Raw genomic sequence first — 20,953 nt, 5'->3', positions numbered from 1 at the left:
GTCCTGTCCTTCGCTTTCTCTAGGATATGCTGGAGTAAGGGGGCTGATGGAAGGGGTTTTCCGTCTGCGGAGACAAAACCTCGTGTCCTCCACAGGGGCAGAAAATCTGTCAGGCTATTGCAGACATATAAGCTGTCTGAATATATGTCTGCTGGGCTGGGGAAAGAATCGGGGTGGTCCACTATGTACGCTATGGCTGCTAGCTCTGCTGCCTGCGCGCCTAAGTGACCTGGTAACTTAAGAGCTATCTCTTCGAGAGCGCGCCCCTGCGCGTCCTCTACATAGATGCCGCATCCTGTGATACGCTCACCATTTAAAACTGTGGAGGAACCGTCTACATAAATCCTCAAGGGTCCACACGTGTCTGTGAGCTGGGGGCTTTGTTTCGGGTTCCCTATCTTCCTGGGGGGTGTTTTGGCTAAAAAGGGTCCTGTGTTATGCAGGGGAGCTACAATTTCACAGTCATGGGGCTGTCCGGGGTATTGGAGGTTGTCTGCTAAGTATGTGTGGGTGCGTGTCCGTTTTACAGTAATGTCCCGTCCTTGTAAAAGTAGGGTCCACCTAGCTGCCCTAATCTGGCTAACTGAACCGTCCTTCAGTCGACCGTCTAGTAGTAGCTGTGTGGGTGTATGTTCGGTTAGAATGGTGATGGGGTTTAGTCCGGTGATGTATGAGAAATACTGTACTGCCCAGAAGACAGCAAGGAGGTGCCTCTCACAGGCCGAAAATCCTTGTTCTACTGGGTCTAACAGTCGGGAGGCATAAGCCACTGGTCTTAGCTGCTCGTGCCGTTCCTGAAGCAACACGGCCGAGAGGGTCAGATCGGTGCTAGCTACCTCTATTGCGTACGGTGAAAGTTGGTCGGGGACTAGCAGCGCGGGTGCTGCACTAAGGGCTCGTTTCAACTCTTCCACAGCGCCTGTATGCTGCGGAAGCCATTCCCAGGGGGCTCCTTTCTTAAGGAGGTCTGAAAGTGGGGCGGCTTTTGTCGCGAATCCGTCGATGTGGTTCCGACAATAGCCAACCAGTCCTAAAAACGACCGGAGGGCTGAAACATTCTGGGGAAGGGGCAATTTGACAATCGAATCAATTCTTTTGAATTCGATCTCGCGTTTGCCGTGCGTGATGACTGATCCCAAATACATCACTTTACTTTCCAATATTTGGGCCTTTTCCGGGTTAACTTTACAGCCAATTTCAGTTAAGAGTTCCAGGAGTTCGGCCAGAAGCGAAATGTGTTCTGCCTTTGTGTCTGTCTGCAGTAGTAGGTCGTCTACATACTGTACCAGACATTCGGGTCGGGAAAATTTTTCTAATCCACTTGCCAGCTGTCGGTGGAAAATGGAGGGGGAATTGTGGAATCCTTGTGGGAGGCATGTCCACGTGTACTGCTGAGTTTTGAAAGTGAATGCGAATTTGTATTGGCACGCTTTTGCCAATGGTATTGACCAGAATCCATTACTGATGTCCAATACCGTGAAGTACTTGGCGTTGAGACCCTGCTTGAGCATGGTCTCGGGACTAGTAGCTACCGTTGGGGCTACTGCGGGGGTTACTTTGTTGAGTTCCCGATAATCGATGGTCAGACGCCATGATCCATCGGGCTTCCTCACTGGCCAAATAGGGGCATTGTTGGTGGAGGCTACCGTTCTCAGTACACCTTGGTCCAACAAGCTGCCTATAACTTTTTCTATTTCCACCTCTGCCTCGAGGGGAAATCTATACTGCTTTTGCGGTCGGGGGTCCTGTCCGGTAACATGAACTTGTCCAGTCATTCTGCCACAGTCATGACGGTGACTTGCAAATGCTGTCCTGTGTTTGTTTAGTAGGGCCTTAATTTGTCGGTCGGTGTGGAGTGTAGTCAGGTCGAATGAGTACTCTCCCACTGCGCTAATCCGATTAGCGTAGTCTCCTACTGTGAGGGTGGCTGGGGCTCTGTCTGATCTAGCCATTCGCCAGACACACTGGTTCACTGGGTCGAACGACAAGCTGTGAGCGTTCATAAAATCTATCCCCAGGATGTGCTCTGCTGTCCGGGGAAGATTTACTAGAACTACGGGGTGCCTTGTGCTAATGTTTCCTAGCTGAATTGCTATGGGTGCTGTAATGTGTCCCTGCTGCGAGTGTCCGGTGAACCCGCTAAGTGTGATGGTGGAGGTGGTCGGCCACGTGTCTGCGTGTGCCGTGGTTGTGGAGTTAATGGTGGTGCGGGATCCTCCTGTGTCCCACAGTAACTCTATGGGCTTCCCTTTGACTTTTGCCGTGACTACGGGCCTCCCTGATGAGTCCCATAGTGTGTCACAGACCCAAGTGGGGGAGCCCGAACACCGTCAGTTCGTCTCGTCCACATTGGTGGGTCCTGACTGTACTGCTACATTGTGGATGGGTTTTGCCTTGTTGCGGTTCAGAGTGCCTGTCTGCTGGCCTCTCTGAGATCGCTGGGGTGCATTACACTCTTTTGCCCAATGCCCTAACTGTCCACAGTTATAGCATTCCTGTCCTTTCTGTTGAGGGCTGCTCTTGCCTTCATTTACCCATGCGGGCTTCTGGTGCTCTCTGACTGCTTGGATATCTGCAGCAGCCTGAGCCTCTTCTGGGGATCTAACTTTTCCTTTTGTCTGAAGCGATTGCTCCCAAGCGCGGGACAATCTTTTCAGGACCCATTTTTCGTTATGGGCCTCTTCTGAGGGGTCGTAACTATTGCAAGCGCTCTGTCCTGCTTCTGTTGCGTGTGAGATAATTGTGCGCGTCCACTTAACCATGTTTTCGCGGGTTAAATGCGCTCTATCTAGCTGTCCGAAAACTGCGCTGAAATGAATCCACAGCCTTCCTGCGAATGCTGTGGGGTGTTCGGATCTCTTCTGCCTGCACTTATTCAATCCTTCTACGGGGTCACCTCTATTGTACCCGATGGCATCTAAAATGGCAGTGTGCATCTCCTCTAGGCTGCCTCCTGCCACGTTTTGTGGGTCGGGGAGGGCTGCCACTACACTCTGGTCTAAGCTCAGCACGGTGAGCTTAACCTGCTCTCTCTCATCCAGGCCGTACATGGTAGCCTGCTGTTTTACTTTAGCGAAGAACTGGTGGGGGTCTGCGGTGGGGAGGAACGGAGTGATCTTTTCACAAGCGTCCCTTAGCTGGGTTACTGTTAAAGGGGTGGTGTAAGTTATGTCTGGGGCGCCTTCGGATTCGGCTTTTCTCTGTGTGGTTACGGGATTCATGGGTGCGGTTATGATCTGAGCTGTGGGGGGTTGGGGTGCCTGTCGTTTCTGCTGAGCTGCTGGCGCACATGTTCCCTGAACATAACGCTGCGCTGTCTCGCTTAATTCCTGCCAATCTGGGGCATTTTCCCCATCTAACTGAGCTCCAAAGGTGCTTTGGAAGCCATTCTGCACCGAAAGCAGAGATTGCAGTTCCGCAATCTGTTTCCTGCATTTCGCGTGGTCAACTGTGCTTTGTCTTTGTTCGGTCGTTGCAGCATGGAGTGCTCTCAAAGCTGCTTTGAGATCGGAACATTGCCTCTGCAATGCCTCCACCTGCTTTTCCGATTCCTGTCTTATCAGAACGGCACGTTGCACGTCCTGATAGGCTTTCTCATACTGGGTCTGGGAACTGCTCAGATGAGCTAGACAAGACTGGTGAGCCCTCTTGGCATCATCCACCTCTCTACCCTTCTCTGCCAACTTCCCTTTTAATTCCAGGTTTTCTTTCTCGATGTCCCTGACATCGACCTTACTCATTCGGTTCCTTTCCTCTAAATCTGCCCGGAGCGTCCTGATGACCTCCTCTGCGCCTCGCAACTGTGCCAAGCAGGACACAATCGCCATCGGCTTGCGTGCTTTACCTAAACTCTTTTTGTGTATCTGAGAGAGGTTCTCCCACCAAGTATGACCTATACTCCCGGGACCTGTCTCCTCATTTGCACAAAACTCTTTCCAAAGGGGCCATCCCTTTCCTTGTAAATATTTGCGGAGTTCCAGCTCCCACGTGGGACACTGGCCTACTCTGCTACTGCTGCTGGTCGCTGCGACCACAAACTTTGCTGGATCCATCAGACGTTCCATTGCCTGCATGGCCATTTCCTCTGACTCTCTTTTTTTATAATTTGGAACAGGGGGTTGCTGGGGTGGTGTTTCGAAAAAAGGGTACGGCTTACGCTATTTTCCGATCACAAAACTACCGAAAGTTTGTCGCAACAAAAAGCTTTCAGTTTTACCTTACAGCCCTGTTAGTACGCATGCACTAAAACACACTTCCGAATTTCGCTTATTATTTTGAACACCTTGAATACTTGTGATCTCTTTCTCTCTCTGCAATTTGGAGTTCTAATTCAAATTTCAGGGTCCTGGACGGTGTGGGGTTTCCACTTACAACCGTGTCCCGGCGGAGTCGCCACTAAATGTTGCACGTTTTACTATGGGCGTAAAACGCGTTTATTGGAGTGTATTAACACGCCTCCGAGTTCGACGTGTGCTTAACACTGCTAGGCTCTGTTCTATGTAATTATTTAGCTCTGGAGTCGCCAGTTGCCGTATAGGCAACGTCACAAGTATTCCAAGGTCAAGTTCAAAGTAATAAAGACGATACACCGATTAGTAAAGTTCAAACGATCAATATTTATTATACAGTTATAATAAATACTCATGCACACACTAAGAGACTAAGCTATAACTAAACTTATGCAAACAGAATACTTATCTAACAGGAACAGGCAAGGTCAGAGAACGAGGCCTTCGTCCTGGTTTTGTCTGCAGCCTTCAGCAAGCGTTCTGGTACTTGGGAGTCTAGTGGGCTTGGATCGCGTAGCGAGCGTTGAACTTACGGTTTCGGCGGCTGGTGCTCAACGGCTGGAGTCAGGATGCCAGGTGTCAGTCAGAGCCGGAGCACGGGTTTAACAGACCGGACAACACGAGGTCCCTATCTTTTATAGGGGTTCCGTTGTCCTTCCCTCTTCTCGGGCGGGCTCTACCTATTGGATCAATTTCTTATCGATACTGGATTAATTCCCCAATGCGAGGGGGTCTCCGCGATGGAGGGGGCGTTTCTTATGTCCTTTTGTTTGGAGGTTTCTGGTGCCTCGATGTCTGGGTCTTGATTGGAATGTGTCCATTCAGAACCAAATGTATCTTTTGTGTGGGTGTTCAAGTCTGATGGCCTCATTAGCATGCAAAGCGTTTTGCCATTTGCACCTAGCTAAGGTCTTTTCACCTGAGCCCAAACTGGTTTCTGCTGCTGCAGAATGCAAACTGCTCTTTGCAGACTGCTGTTCTGGCTGAACTGTCTGTTTCCCAGCAGCCTTCCATTTTAGTTTGGCTCAGTGTCCATTTTGCGTGGCCAGCATGGCTACACCACTCTTGAATTTGATCTTCCAAAATGCATCACCTTGCATTTGCCTGGATTGAACTCCATCTGCCATTTCTCTGCCCAACTCTCCAATCTATCTATATTTTGTTGTATTCTCTGACAGTCCTCCTCGCTATCTGCAACTCCACCAATCTTAGTATCATCTGCAAACTTGCTAATCAGACCACCTATACCTTCCTCTAAGTCATTTATGTAGATCACAAACAACAGTGGTCCAAGCACGGATCCCTGTGGAACACCACTAGTCACCCTTCTCCATTTTGAGACACTCCCTTCCACCACTACGCTCTGTCTCCTATTGCCCAGCCAGTTCTTTATCCATCTAGCTACTACACCCTGAACCCCATACGACTTCACTTTTTCCATTAACCTGCCATGGGAAACCTTATCAAACGCCTTACTAAAGTTCATGTATACGACATCTACAGCCCTTCCCTCATCAATTAATTTTGTCACTTCCTCAAAGAATTCTATTAGGTTTGTAAGACATGACCTTCCCTGCACAAAACCATGCTGCTTATCACTGATAAGTCTATTTTCTTCCAGATGTGAATAAATCCTATCCCTCAGTATCTTCTCCAACAGTTTGCCTACCACTGACGTCAAGCTCACAGGTCTATAATTCCCTGGATTATCCCTGCTACCCTTAAACAAAGGGACAACATTAGCAATTCTCCAGTCCTCTGGGACCTCACCCGTGCTCAAGGATGCTGCAAAGATATCTTTTAAAGCCCCAGCTATTTCGACCCTCGCTTCCCTCAGTAACCTGGGATAGATCCCATCCGGTCCTGGGGACTTTCCACCTTAATATCTTTTAGAATACCCAAACCTTCCCCCTTCTGTTTGACAACTTGACCGAGAGTATTTAAACATCCATCCCTAGCCTCAACATCCGTCATATCCCTCTCCTTTGTGAATACCGATGCAAAGTACTCATTAAGAATCTCACCCATTTCCTCTGAGTCCACGTATAAATTTCCTCTTTTGTCTTTAAGTGGGCCAATCCTTTCTCTAGTTACCCTCTTGCTCCTTACATACGAATAAAATGCTTTGGGATTTTCCTTAACCATGTTAGCCAAAGATATTTCATGACCCCTTTTGGTCCTCTTTATTACGCGTTTGAGATTCGTCCTACTTTCCCGATATTCCTCCAAAGTTTCATCAGTTTTGAGTTGCCTCGATCCTTTTTCATCTTAGCTAGTCTCACAATTTCACCCGTCATCCATGGTTCCCTAATCTTGCCATTTCTATCTTTCATTTTCACAGGAACATGTCTGTCCTGCACTCTAATCAACCTTTCCTTAAAAGCCTTCCACATTTCAAATGTGGATTTACCCTTAAACAGCTGCTCCCAATCCACATTCCCTAGCTCCTGCCGAATTTTGTTATACTCTGCCTTCCCCAATTTAGCAATGTTCCTTTCGGACAACTCCTGTCCTTGCCCATGAGTATTCTAAAACTTACGGAATTGTGATCGCTATTCCCAAAGTAATCACCGACTGAAACATCAACCACCTGGCCGGGATCATTCCACAATACCAGGTCCAGTATGGCCCCTTCCCGAGTTGGACTATTTACATACTACTCTAAAAAAACTCTCCTGGATGCTCCTTACAAACTCTGCTCCATCTACGCCTCCCAACACCAACACTACACAAATCCCATTCAATGTTGGGGAAGTTAAAATCTCCCATCACAACCACCCTATTACTCCTACATTTTTTTATAATCTGTCTGCATATTTGTACCTCTACTTCATGCTCGCTTTTGGGAGGCCTGTAGTAAAGTCCCAACAATGTTACTGCACCCTTCCTATTTCTCAGCTCCACCCATATTGCCTCAGTGCTCGAATCCTCCATCGTGCCCTCCTTAATCACAGCTGTGATATCATCTCTGACGAGTAATGCAACTCCTCCACCCCATCTACCTCCCTCTCTATCACTCCTGAAGCATCTATACCCTGGGATATTCAGTTGCCAGTCCTGCCCTTCCCTCAACCAAGTCTCAGTAATACCAATAGCATCATATTCCCAGGTACTGATCCAAGCCCTAAATTCATCTGCCTTACCTGCTACACTTCTCGCATTAAAACAAATGCACCTCAGACCACCTTTGCGTTCATCATCTCTTCCCTGTCTACTCTTCCCCTTATTGAGTTTATTGTCTCGTACTTACTGGCTTTAGTTGCTGCTTCTTTACTGACCTCTAACTTCCTAATCTGGTTCCCATCCCCCTGCCACATTAGTTTAAAACCGCCCCAACAGTGTTAGCAAAAGCACCCCCTAGGACATTGGTTCCAGTCCTGCCCAGGTGTAGACCATCCGGTTTGTAATGGTCCCACCGCCCCCAGAACCGGTTCCAATGTCCCAAAAATCTGAACCCCTCCTGCACCATCTCTCAAGCCACGTATTCATTCTGACTATTCTTGAATTTCTACTCTGACTGTCCCGTGGCACTGGTAGCAATCCTGAGATTACTACCTTTGAGGTCCTACTTTTTAACTTATCTCCTAACTCCCTAAATTCTGATTGTAGGACCTCATCCCTTTTTTTACCTATATCGTTGGTGTCTATATGCACCACGACAACTGGCTGTTCACCCTCCCCCTTCAGTATGTCCTGCAGCCGATCAGAGACATCGGCAGCACGGTAGCATGGCGGTTAGCATAAATGCTTCACAGCTCCAGGGTCCCAGGTTCGATTCCCGGCTGGGTCACTGTCTGTGCGGAGTCTGCACGTCCTCCCCGTGTGTGCGTGGGTTTCCTCCGGGTGCTCCGGTTTCCTCCCACAGTCCAAAGATGTGCGGGTTAGGTGGATTGGCCATGCTAAATTGCCCGTAGTGTCCTAAAAAAGTAAGGTTAAGGGGGGGGGGGGGGGGGGGGGGGGGCTGGGTTGTTGGGTTACGGGTATAGGGTGGATACGTGGGTTGAGTAGGGTGATCATTGCTCGGCACAACATCGAGGGCCGAAAGGCCTGTTCTATGCTGTACTGTTCTATGTTCTATGACCCGAGCACCCGGGAGGCAACATACCATTCGGGAGTCTTGTTTTCGACCACAGAAACGCCTGTCTACTCCCCTTACAATTGAATCCCCTATGACTATAGCCCTGCCAGTCTTTTTCCCGCCCTTCTGTGCAGCAGAGCTAGCCACGGTGCCATGAGCCTGGCTACTTATGCCTTCCCCTGGTGAGACATCTCCCCAACAGTATCCAAAATGGTATACCTGTTTTGGAGGGAGATGACCGCAGGGGACACCTGCACTGCCTTCCTGCTCTTTCTCTGCCTTTTGGTCACACATTCCCTGTCTCCGTCACCAATCCTAATCTGCGGTGTGACCAACTCACTGAACGTGCTATCCACGACCTCCTCAGCATCGCGGATGCTCCAAAGTGAGTCCATCCGCAGCTCCAGAGCCGCCATGCGGTCTAACAGGCGCTGCAGCTGGACACACTTCCCGCACATGAAGAAGTCAGGGGCATCGGCCGCGTCCCTGAACTCCCACATTGTGCACGAGGAGCATAACACAGGTCTGGGATCTCCTGCCATTTTTACCAACAGGCAAACAATCTTGCAACTTCTTAGTAGATGATTTTATTTTTTTCCTCACCAATAAGGTGAGGAAAATTATTTTTTATCATATTATTTAGTTAATTTTGTGCAGAGGATCAGTGTTGCCCTTTTGGAAGTAGGTTATGATTCTCCAGACCTAATTCTGTTAAGGTCAAAGACAACTCTCAAAATAATTCAGAAATATCTTAGGTGAATTTAAACATTTTTTTTTAAGAAAGCCATGGTTTGGACATTAATTCTATTGTATAGTAAGGTAATGAGAACTATGCTGATGTTGGCTGAACCTTGCTTAGATTTTTTTAAGCTTTTATTATTTTCTCCAGTCTAAATATCCAAAACTACTTACTCCATTTCCTCTGCTGTCAGCACAAAGATAAAATAATTGGGATTATATAAACTGAACAAAGTCTCGACCTGTTTTCCTAAATGCGCTGTATTTGTTGTGATGGATGGCACACACATTTTCAGATAGGGTGTCAGCTTTGAAAAACTCTTGGTCACACCAACACCATTACAACTTCGCAGCTGCCTTGAGGAGCAATGTGGGAGGAACCCTGAAAAGGGATCTGATGCTGCTTATTACCCAAATGCTGTTTCTTCTACTTTTATAAATGCCTTTGGAGTTAACAATATGGATGCACAAGCTATTAATTGATGTGTTATCCAAAGAGTTGGTTCCAAAAATAAGCTTTCGGGGGATCATTAACAAGGGTGTATTTAGAGAGATTGTCTTCAAGTGTCTTGCTCTTTTCCTTCTAGAGCATGATTATTTAATTTGTTTAATTGAGGACCATGTGTAGGTGTACGATTCTATTCTACGCTGACAAACTGCAGATCTGCAATTTCTTAACATTTCAATAATCTATTCAAATAATTTGCTTGAGCACGAACTAAATTTCTGCAATAATACTTAAGTAATAAATATACACAATTGATTCCTAAGTTGACATAGTATAACCTGGTTTCGATTGACGGTCAAAATTGCCATTGTAGCTTATCGAGCAAGCTTAAAAATGGATATTGGGCGAAATAAAATTAGCTGGAATCTTGGTAGCTCTATTTTATCATATATTTCCATGACAATTGATGAAGGAATGTTTCGTCGATCAGAATTGTAGATGTAGAATTTATTCTTGAATGCACAGCTTGTAAGCAGAAAATAAATTACTAGTCAACTTAATAAAAATAGGAATTTCTCTGGAATCGTCAGCAGTCTAAAGGTTAAGATATACAAGAAAAACAATTTTCCAGTTAAGCAATAAATTTAATTCAACACGAATGGCAAGACACTTCTAAGCAAATACTTGGCACTTGTGCCAGAACTGAAGCACAGATACACACAGTCACTTGGCTCATTCAGTGGTAGAATAGTTTCTACCTGAAGAAATGTGCTCAACTCTTCATGGTGTACATTTGAAATTTAGCAAATTCCCCTAGCTGAGAGAATAGGACATGATGCCTTTTGACCATGAAAGAAAGAAGATCCATAGACATTTAGGACACGAAGGGAGATCAGTTACTTGCAGACAACCCGCTCTATTTCCATGCCCCGGGATCCGCTTTGCGTCCAACAGTTAGGCATTTTTCCTGAAAAGGTGCAGTGACCTTGCTCGACCATTCACCATGCAAAGGCATTTCATACTGTAGCAGCTCTCTACATCAAATGGTATTTTCAATTGATGACCCCTGGTCACTGACTCCCCAAACAGGAAAAAAGTCTTCCTATGTACCATTATACTTAATTTAAAAAATAATCTCTAAGAAATGTGCAGTGGAAATGGACCGATGAAAGTAGGTCAAGATATATATTTTAAAATCCTTTCTTCCCTTATCTGTTGCCCAATTAGGCCAGGTAGAAAATTCAAGTTCTGTTCCACCACTCTGTCACAGGATGTTTTTGCATCATATTGATGCCTTAAGGTACTTTCAACAAGACCACCTACGTGTTACGTTTTACTATGAGTAACTTCCTTGGTGTCTAACCTTTAAGTATATTTAAACCAATAGTTTAAAGCAAAAGAGCATTTTTATGTTGATGTATGAATAGCCCAGTCAAAGTTTTTGACCACTGATATGTTTGATCTATATTTGAGATCTTTTAATTGCTATCTTAATTGCAGTCTATATTTAGGTTGGTTTGCAACCAGGTTTTACTATGTCTATTTTTTGTGTTAACGCATTTTTCATTGATGCAGTTTACGAAAACTAATAATTGCATTTGCACTGCTGTGATTCTTGGATTTTAAGAACAGTGAGGGAATTTTAGTCCAAATTTAGGCGATGGGTTTGGAAAACAAATTATCAATTGGATTACCTTCATCTTCAGCCTCTTCTCTGAAACTTATTTCTGCCTCCCAACAACTGTTGTCAACGGTAACAGTGGTAAAGATTTTCTGTAAATTCTTAATTTAATTTTTCTTGATTTATCGTTTCGTTTGGTTCAAGATTATCAAGTGAATCTGAAGGTACTGTTGATTAATCTTCAGTTATTTATTGGGTTCATAACTATATTGTGTTTTAATTTTCAAAGAAATGGACATTTTTATGAATGGCAGTGATTTTCCAACGGGAATATTTGCTGAGGCACCTCTTTCCACTTTGCTACTACTGAGACCCTACAGAAAGTTAGTAGATAAAGAGAATAATTAGCGAGCATTTGAGTTATTTCCAGCAAGAGTCCCAATCTGGGCTAAATCGCTGGCTTTTAAAGCAGACCAAGTTAGGCCAGCAGCACGATTCAATTCCCATACCAGCCTCCCTGAACAGGCACCGGAATGTTGCGACTAGGGACTTTTCACAGTAACTTCATTTGAAGCCTACTCGTGACAATAAGCGATTTTCATTTTCATTTCATTCAATCTGCACCTGCTCTGTAATTGGCTCTTGGGAGTTATGCAAACAATGCAATTTCTGTTATTGCTCCCTGACCTGGAGAGTTGCCAACCCCATAAAGGTAGAACTGATGTTGGTGACTTGCCACAATTGAGCAGTATTGTGGCTATGACCCTGCATTTGACCTTGGTGATCTATTCCAAGAGCCTTCTACGATAAATCATATGGCTGTAGAACTTATTATTATGGAATTATTGTTACAGTTATAATAGAACCTGTGTAATATGACACCATCTTTTCCTTTTAAGGATCGCAGTAAAGTGTGAACGGTCATTTTTATTTTGGATCTTGTAATTTAAGACATTGTTTTGAAGACGGCCAAACTTGAAAACCTGAGAATCTTATCGTTGACGTTAATTAAGTAGCCTCTTACAAATTTACAGTTTTTCACCCTCAAAGTTAGATGTTCCATTTGAATCTGAGATTATCGGTGTTCCTAACCAAGAACGTGTAATCTACTAACCTTGAAAAGGAACCCAACATTTATTTTCATTTGTGCATAATTTAGTATTATGGATATATGGGCTGTTGCTAAGTCATGTATGTGGGTTGCATTGTTGGTTTTGCTTTTTCTTTTGTTGTTTAAATGGAATGTGGGTGATGTCCAATTGGGGAATTTGACCTAACCAACCAGAATTTCCCATTAACTTTTTTTCATCTTTTAAAAATCCCTCTATTTGTGATGGAAATAGTGCACTGCTTTGTGGATAGTCCAGGACACTCTTGTATCTTCTTGTGAACACCCTTGCAACTCCGTTTCTGTTTTCCCTTGAATTCTGTTTAATCTCCAGCAGTGCACATGCAAGTAGCAGTGCAAGTTACTACTTCGGGGGAAAAATCATTTTCATTTTTTAAAAATAGTGTGTATTGCTTGAATATATAAGTTACAGATTTGAAGGCTCTACTTCACTGTTGGAGTTAACTGACATAAATGGCTAGAATCTTTTTTTGTTGATTCAGAATGGTTCTGGAACTCTAAATTAGTTTTGTAATTTTTCACGTGGTGTAGTGTTCGTACAACATAGAACTAGCAGATCCCCTGTGGCGGTGCTGATAGTCAACCAGAGAGTCTGGAGGGATTTTCCGCTCCTGGTTCCGGTGGAGAGGATCAGCGGCGGGAGCGGAAAATCCCATGGGAGGTCCAAAACATGACTTACCCCGGCGGGATTTCCTGTAGCCAGTGTCCCCGACCCCACCGATCTCAACGTAGAGACCCCCATTACAATGGGCCTCTACGCCTGATGAACCCCCTGTTTTCTAATCCATTCACATTGACGTAAATTATGGCAGATCTCCCACAGAACCTGCCCCGGGGCGGGGGGGGGGGGGGGCGGGGGGGGGTGGGGGGGGGGGGGGGGGGGGTGGGGGGGGGGGGGGGGGGGGGCGGTGACATTGCACCACTGTTTTGTGGTCACTGTGGATCGAATCACATGGTTGTCTTGGCAACTGCTGGAATTTAAATACAACTAATAGAAAATCTGGAACATAAAAGAGATGCTAGTCTAATGGTGAAAGCATTGTTGATTGTTTTTAAAAACCCATCTGTTTCACTAATGTCCAATGGGAAGAAATCTGTTCTTTTTATCTGGTCTGACCGACATGTGGCTCTAGACCTACAGCAGTGTAGTTGACTCTTAAACACCGTCTGAAATAGCCTTGTCAAACTGCTACAAAGTCTAAAAAGAATGAAACTGATGGACCACCCAGTATCGACTTATGCACTGGGGGAAAAAACAATGGCACACCCAGCCCTGTTAACCCTGAAAAGTTCTCCTGAAAAGCAACAACATGACTTTGTCTCCAAGATATTATTCCGTACGTATGACTTAGACTATGTACCATGCACTGGGTATGTCCTCTACCACCAACAGGACAGACCCACCAGAGATGACGGCACAGTGGAATACAGTCAGGAGGGAGTTTCCCTGGAAGTCCTCAACATTGTGCACCACACAAAGTATCATGGCATCAGATCAACCATGGGCAAGGAAACCTCCTCCTGCTGGTTACTACCTATTGTCTCCCCTCAGCTGATGAATCAGTACTTCTCCTTGCTGAACACCACTTAGAGGAAGCACTGAGGGTGGCAAGGGTACAAAATATATTCGAGGTGGGAGACTTAAATGTCCATCACCAAGAGTGACTCAGTTGCTCCACTGTTCACTAGGCTGGCTGAGTCCTCAAGGACATGGGTATTTGATTGGGTCTTCAGCAGCTGGCGAGGGAACCAACAAGAGGGGAAAATCTATTTGGCTTCATCCTCTCTAATCTACCCAGCGCAGATGCATCTGTCTATGACAGTATTTTTTTAAATTTAGAGTACCCAATTAGATATATTTTTCCAATTAAGGGGCAATTTAGCGTGGCCAATCCACCTAACCTACACATCTTTGGGTTGTGAGGATGAAACACATGTTGACACGGGGAGAATGTGCAAACTCCACACGGACAGTGACCTGGGATTGGGATCGAAACAGAGTCCTCCGCGCCATAGGCTGCAGTGCTAACCACAGTGCCACGTGCCGCCCATGACAGTATTGATAGGAGCAAACACCACACATTGTCGAACCGAAGTCCAGTCTTCACATTGAGGAGATCATCCATTGTGTTGCGTGACACTACCTCCATGCTAACTGGGATAGATTTCGAACACATCAAGCAACTCAAACTGGGGATCCGCGAGGCGCTGTGGGCCTTCAGCAGAATTGTACGCAGCCACAATCTGTAACCTCCTGGCCTATCTTACCCCAATCTACCATCAAACTGGAGGATCAACCCTAGTTTAATGAAGAGTGTGGGAGGGCATGTCAGGAGCAACACCAGGCATACCGAGAAATGAGATGTTAACCCGGTGAAGCCACAACACAAGAGTACTTGCATGCCAAACAGGGCAAGCAGCAAGTAATAGACAGAGCTAAGCGATCCCACAACTAAAGGATCAGATCCAAGCTTTGCGGTCTGCCATGTCCAGTTGTCAATAGTGATGGACAATTACAGAACTAACATGTAAAGGAGGCTCTGCATATATCCCCATCCTCACCATCCTCACATCAGTGCAGAAGTCAAACTGGAAGCATTTGCAACCATCAGCAGCTAGAAGTGCCAAGTGAATGATCTATCTCTGCCTTCACCTGAGGTCGCCAGCATCACTGATGTCGGTCTTCAACCAACTCATTTCACTCCACATGTTATTAAGAAATGGCTGAAAGCACTAGATACTGCAAAGACTATGGGCCCCGACAATATTCCAGCAATAGTACTGAAGACCAAGCTGTTCCAGTACAGGTACAACACTGACTTCAGCTGCAACACTGACTCTACCCAGCAATGTGGAAAATTGCCCACGTATGTCCGGTACACAAAAATAAAAGCAGGACAAACCAAACTTGACCAAATATCGTCTTATTAGCCTACTCTCAATCATCAGCAAAGTGATGGAGAGTCTCGGCAACAGTGCTAAGAAGTGGCACTTACTCAGCAATCAGTTTCGCTTCCAACAGGGCCACTTGCCTCCTAACCTCATTAAAACCTTGGTCTAAACATGGCCAAAAGAGTTTTAATCAAGAGGGGTGATGAGAATGATGCATTTGACCAATTTTGGCATTAAAAAAACCCGAACAAGATTGAAGACTGTTGGAAATAGGGGAATCTCCTCCACTTGTTGGAGTCGTAACCTCGGCCAAAGGAAGATGCTTGTGGTTATTGGAGGTCAGTCATCTCAGACCTGGGACATTGCCGTGAGAGTTCCTCAGGATAGTAGCCTTGGTCTAATCATCTTCTGTTTCATCCATGACATTCCATCATAGCTTCAGAAGTGGGGATGTGCCGGTAGTGCCGCGGTTAGCACTGGGACTGCGGCGCTGAGTACCCCGGGTTTGAATTCCGGCCCTGAGTCACAGTCCGTGTGGAGTTTGCACATTCTCCCCGTGTCTGTGTGGGTTTCACCCCCACAACCCAAAGATGTGCAAGTTAAGTGGATTGGCCCTTAATTGGACATAAAATTATTGGATACTCTAAATTTTTTTTTAAACTTCAGAAGTGGGGTGTTTGCGGATGAGTGGTTAGCACTTGCTTCACAGCGCCAGGGGTCCCAGGTTCGATTCCCGGCTTGGGTCACTGTCTGCGGAGTCTGCACGTTCTCCCCTGTCTGCGTGGGTTTCCTCAGTTTGCTCTGGTTTCCTCTCACAAGTCCCGAAAGACGCGCTAACGGTAATTTGGACATTCTTAATTCTCCCTCTGTGTACCCGAACAGGTGCCGGAATGTGGTGACTAGGGGGTTTTCACAGTAACTTCATTGCAGTTTTAATGTAAGCCTAATTGTGACAATAAAGATTACTTTATAAAAAACTCATGTTTACTGAATGTGGGCTTCACTGGCTAGGCCGGCATTTGTTGCCCATCCCTAATTTGCCCATGAGAAGGTGGTAGTGCGTTATCTTCTTGAACCGCTGCAGTCCCTGAGGTGTAGGTACACGAGCAGTGCTGATAGGGAGGGGAGTTCCAGGATATTGACCCAGCGACAGTGAAGGACCGGCGATATATTTCCAACTCAGGGTGGTATGTGACATGGAGGTGAACCTCCAGGTGGTGCTGTTCCCATGTAACTGCTGCCCTATATAGATGGTAGTGGTCATGGGTTAGAGTCATAGAATTTACAGTGCAGAAGGAGGCCATTTGGCCCATCGAGTCTGCACAGCCCTTGGAAAGAGCACCCTACTTAAACGTATGCCTCCACCTAGTAACCCCACCTAATCTTTTGGACACTAAGGGGCAATATAGCATGGCCAATCCACCTCACCTGCACAACTTTGGACTGAGAGGAAACTGGAGCACCCGGAGAAAACCCATGCAGACACTGGGAGAAAACATAAACTCCACACAGACATTCACCTGAGGCCAGAATTGAACCTGCGTCTCTGGAGCTGTGAGGCAGCAGTGCTAACCGCCCCACTCAAAGAAGGGTTTGAGTTCCTGCGGTGCATCTCGCAGATAGTACCCATGGCGGACACTGTGCTTTGGTTGTGGAGGGTTTGAGTGTTTGTGGATGGGATGGCAATCAAGCGGGTTGCTTTGTCTTGAATTGTGTTGAGCTTTTTGAGTGTTGTTGGAGCTGTACTCATGCAGCCAAGTGGGGGAATATTACATCATACTTGTGCGTTGTAGATGGTGAATAGGCTTTGGGAAGTCAATAAGTGAGTTACTCACCGCAGGATTCCGAGCCACTGACCTGCTCTTGCAGCCACAGTATTTAAATGCCTAGTCCTGTTCAATGGTAAGCCCCCAGAATGTTGATAGATTCAGTGATGGTAATGCCATTGAATGTCCAGGGCGATGGTTTGATTCTCTCTTATTGGAGATGGTCATTGCCTGGCACTTGTGTGGCACGAATGTTACTTGTCAGCCCAAGCCTGAATATTGTCCAAGTCTTGCTGCATTGGCATGTGGACTGCTTCAGAGACGTGAATGGTGCTGAACACGGTCAAACATGGGGATGTTTGCTGATGATTGCACAATGTTACAGGAAGGTCATTGATGAAATAGCTGAAGATGGTTGGGCCTAGGACACTATCCTGAGGAACTCTTGCAGTGATGTCCCAGGGCTGAGATGACTGACCTCCAACAAGCAAATCCATCTTCCTTGGTGCTCGATATAACTACATCCAGCAGAGTTCTTTTTTGCCTGATTGCCATTGAGTCCAGTTTAGCTAGGGCTCCTTGATGCTACACTCGATCAAATGCTGCCTTGATGTCGAGGGCAATCACTCTCACCCATCTCTGGAATTCAGCTCTTTAGTCCATTTTTGAACCAGAACTGTAATGAGATCAGGAGCTGAGTGACCCTGGCCAAACCCAAACTGAGCGGCAGTGAGCAGTATATTGTTAAGTAAGTGTCTCTTGATGGCATTGTTGATGACCCCCACCGTCACTTTTTACTGATGATTGAGAGTAGACTGATGAGGCGGTAATTGGTCAGATTGGATATTTCCTGGGCAATCTTTCCACAATGCTGGGTAGATGCCAGTGTTGTAGCTATACTGGAAAAGCTTGGCTAGAGGCACAGCAAGTCTTCAGAGCTATTGCCGGAATATTGTCAGGGCCTAGTATCCAGTGCCTTGAACTGTTTCTTGATATCCCACTTCGTAAAATCGGACCACAAGACGGTGCTCCTTCTCCTGGCATATAAGCAGAAACTTAAGCAGGCGAACCTGGTTAATAGGGTAGTGCTGTGCTGGTCCGAGACAACAGAAGAGCTCCTACGCGACTGCTTATAGTCAGTGGTCCATATTCAAGAACTCAGTGGCCAACCTAAACGAGTATGCCATCACCATCATGGACTTCATCTGTAAGTGTAGAAGATTGTCTGCCAAAGAAGGTAGTACATAGCCAACATAGAACGTGCAGTGCAGAAGGAAGCCATTCAGCCCATCGAGTCTGCACCGACCCACATTTAAGCCCTCACTTCCACCCTATCCCCGTAATCCAATAACCCCCCCTAACCTTTTTTGGACACTATGGGCAATTTATCATGGCCAATCCACCTAACCTGCACGTCTTTGGACTGTGGGAGGAAACCGGAGCACCCGGAGGAAACCCACGCAGACACGGGGAGAACGTGCAGACTCCGCACAGACAGTGACCCAGTGGGGAATTGAACCTGGGACCCTGGCGCTGTGAAGCCACAGTGCTATCCACTTGTGCTACTGTGCTGCCCGTGTTCCCCAACTCGGAAACCATGGTTTAATTGGGAGATTCACTCCCTACTGAAGTCCAGGTCTGAGGCGTTCAAGATAGGCAACACTGATCTATACAAGAAATCTAGGTACGACCTCCGCAAAGCCATCAGGGAAGCCAAGAGACAATACCAGACTAAGCTAGAGTCACAGACTACCGACACGGACTCGTTGGCAAGGCTTAAACAGCATAATGGGCACAATCAGTAGGGATAAGCAACGACACCTCCTCCACAATAGTCCTCCATACCGGGGCCCCGCAAGGCTGCTTATACAACTCCCTACTATATTCCATATACACGAATGTGTGGCAAAATCCGGCTCCAACTCTATCTACAAGTTTGCTGATGACACTACCGGAGTGGGTCGGATCTCAAACAGAGATAATTCCGAGTACATGAGGGAGATAGAGAACCTCGTGGCATGGTGAAATGCCTACAATCTCTCACTCAGTCAGCAAACCTAAGGAGCTGGTCATCGACCTCTGGCAGCGAAGTGTCGTACACACCCCTGTCTGCATCAATAGTGCCAAGGTGGAGGTGGTTGACAGCTTCAAATTCCTAGGTGTGCACATCAACAAACAGTCCTGGTCTACTCATGTCAGTGCTGTGACCAAGAAAGCACAACAACGCCTATACTTCCTTGGGATTCGGCAAGTCCGTATTGACTCTTACCAGTTTTTACAGATGCACCATAAAAAGCATCCTATCTTGCTGCATCACAGCCTGGTATGGCAACTGCTTGGCTCAAGACCATAAGAAACTACGAGAGTCGTGAACACAGCCCAGTTCATGGTGCGAACCTGCCTCCCATCCATTGACTCTGTCTACACCTCACGCTGCCTTGGGAAAACAGACAGCGTAATCAAAGACCCCACCCATCTGGGGTATTCTCTCTTCCAACCTCTTCCCTCAGGCAGAAGATACAAAAGTCTGAGAACATGCGCTAACATTCAAAAACAACTTCTTCCCTGCTTTAGCAGCGGAGGTGGTAGAGGTGGGCACGATAGCATCATTTAAGAGGCATCTAGACAGTTATATGAACGGGCGGGAACAGAGGGAAGTAGACCTTGGAAAATAGGAGACCGGTTTAGATAAAGAATCTGGATTGGCGCAGGCTGGGAGGGCCGATGGGCCTGTTCCTGTGCTGTAATTTTCTTTGTTCTTTGTTCTGCTGCTACCAGGCTCCTGAATGACACCTTATGGACTGAACTGATCTCAACAATGGACTGAACTGATATCTCCACGCAGCTTCTCTGCTGAGTAGCATTACAGTCCGTATGCTTCACCCGATGTCTATGTATTTACATTGTGTATCTATCATATGTCCTGTGTGTTTCATTATGGTACGATCTGACTGGACTGTATGCAGAACAATACTTTTCACTGTACCTCGGAACACATGACAGACCGAAATCTAATTCGTCTTAGTGTGGCAATTGACAGTTTGATGTTGGTTATTTATGTTGCGGTCTCAATAAAAGTCACCAGGCGAATTGGTGTTCGGCCTCGGTGAGGTCCAGGTTCTTCCATTGTGTGACAACCATGTTCTTTATCAGCAAATTTGATCATGTCATGGTTGGAACTTTTATTTAAAAATAAATTCTACTGCAAAGTTGAATCTGCTTCATAGTGATGCAAAATGAATCTTCTACTTGGCCGTTGGAAAATTCTTAAAACAGAACTTCTTCAAAGAATTTGTACACTGCAGTCTACATGGTTAATCAATAAACCATCTATGGAACACACCTCTTGGCTCACATTCTCATAAGTACTTTGTAATGAAACAATGTATTTGAGAAATTCCCTGAAGACTTGTAGTGGCGAAGAATACCTTTAAATTGCTTGGTCTCCAAATATTTAAAACCTATAAAGTTCAAATAAAAATCCATTCTTTCATAAATGTTTCATTGCCAGGAGTGCTTAATGAGTACTAAAGCTGAGCTTTCACAATCAATTTGTTACCACAGCTCCTTTCAATGCATTGCTGTCAATTTTCAATTTTTTTAATAAGCTGTACTTCAAAATGAGGATTTTTTCATCTTTAATACTGAAAATTAGAAAAATTTATTGGGACCAAATAAATCACGATTGTTTTTTTTTTGTAACTGAAATTTTGGGCACAAAGTAATTAGCCTCAAGTTTAAAGTTATTTTTTCTCTTGTTTTAAGAAATTGAGATGGTTATTATGGAACGGTGCAAAATATCAGGTGCTCAGAACGTAGGCTTGACTGAACAAAATACCACTGATGAAGAGAAAACAGCTGCAGCCTCCAGGGTAGACAGTCCAAAAAGAAGGTACGCTTAAGTTTGCATTTCCTGAAGTGACATTCAGGATTTTTCGGATTAAAAGGCAGGAAATGTCACCACAGCAAGTAAAAAATGTTGGGGTGCCGGC

At 45.8% G+C, this 20,953-nt stretch overlaps 1 protein-coding gene across 6 annotated transcripts in view; it reads left to right on the top strand.

Annotated features, from left to right (window-relative positions):
• The window catches only part of clec16a (C-type lectin domain containing 16A), a 303,082-nt gene that overhangs the window by 95,967 nt on the left and 186,162 nt on the right, over nucleotides 1–20,953 (top strand). For all 6 annotated transcript variants that reach the window (XM_038820933.1, XM_038820930.1, XM_038820934.1 and 3 more), the window contains one exon: nucleotides 20,727–20,853. In XM_038820933.1, the coding sequence (XP_038676861.1) occupies nucleotides 20,727–20,853 (127 nt within the window). The remainder of the gene's footprint in view (nucleotides 1–20,726; nucleotides 20,854–20,953) is intronic.

Source organism: Scyliorhinus canicula, chromosome 15 (genome assembly GCF_902713615.1).
Source record: "Scyliorhinus canicula chromosome 15, sScyCan1.1, whole genome shotgun sequence".
In the NCBI taxonomy this organism is placed as follows: Eukaryota; Metazoa; Chordata; class Chondrichthyes; order Carcharhiniformes; family Scyliorhinidae; genus Scyliorhinus; species Scyliorhinus canicula.
The sequence above is the reverse complement of the archived record's forward strand: the minus strand, read 5'-3'. Positions and strand labels throughout refer to the sequence as shown.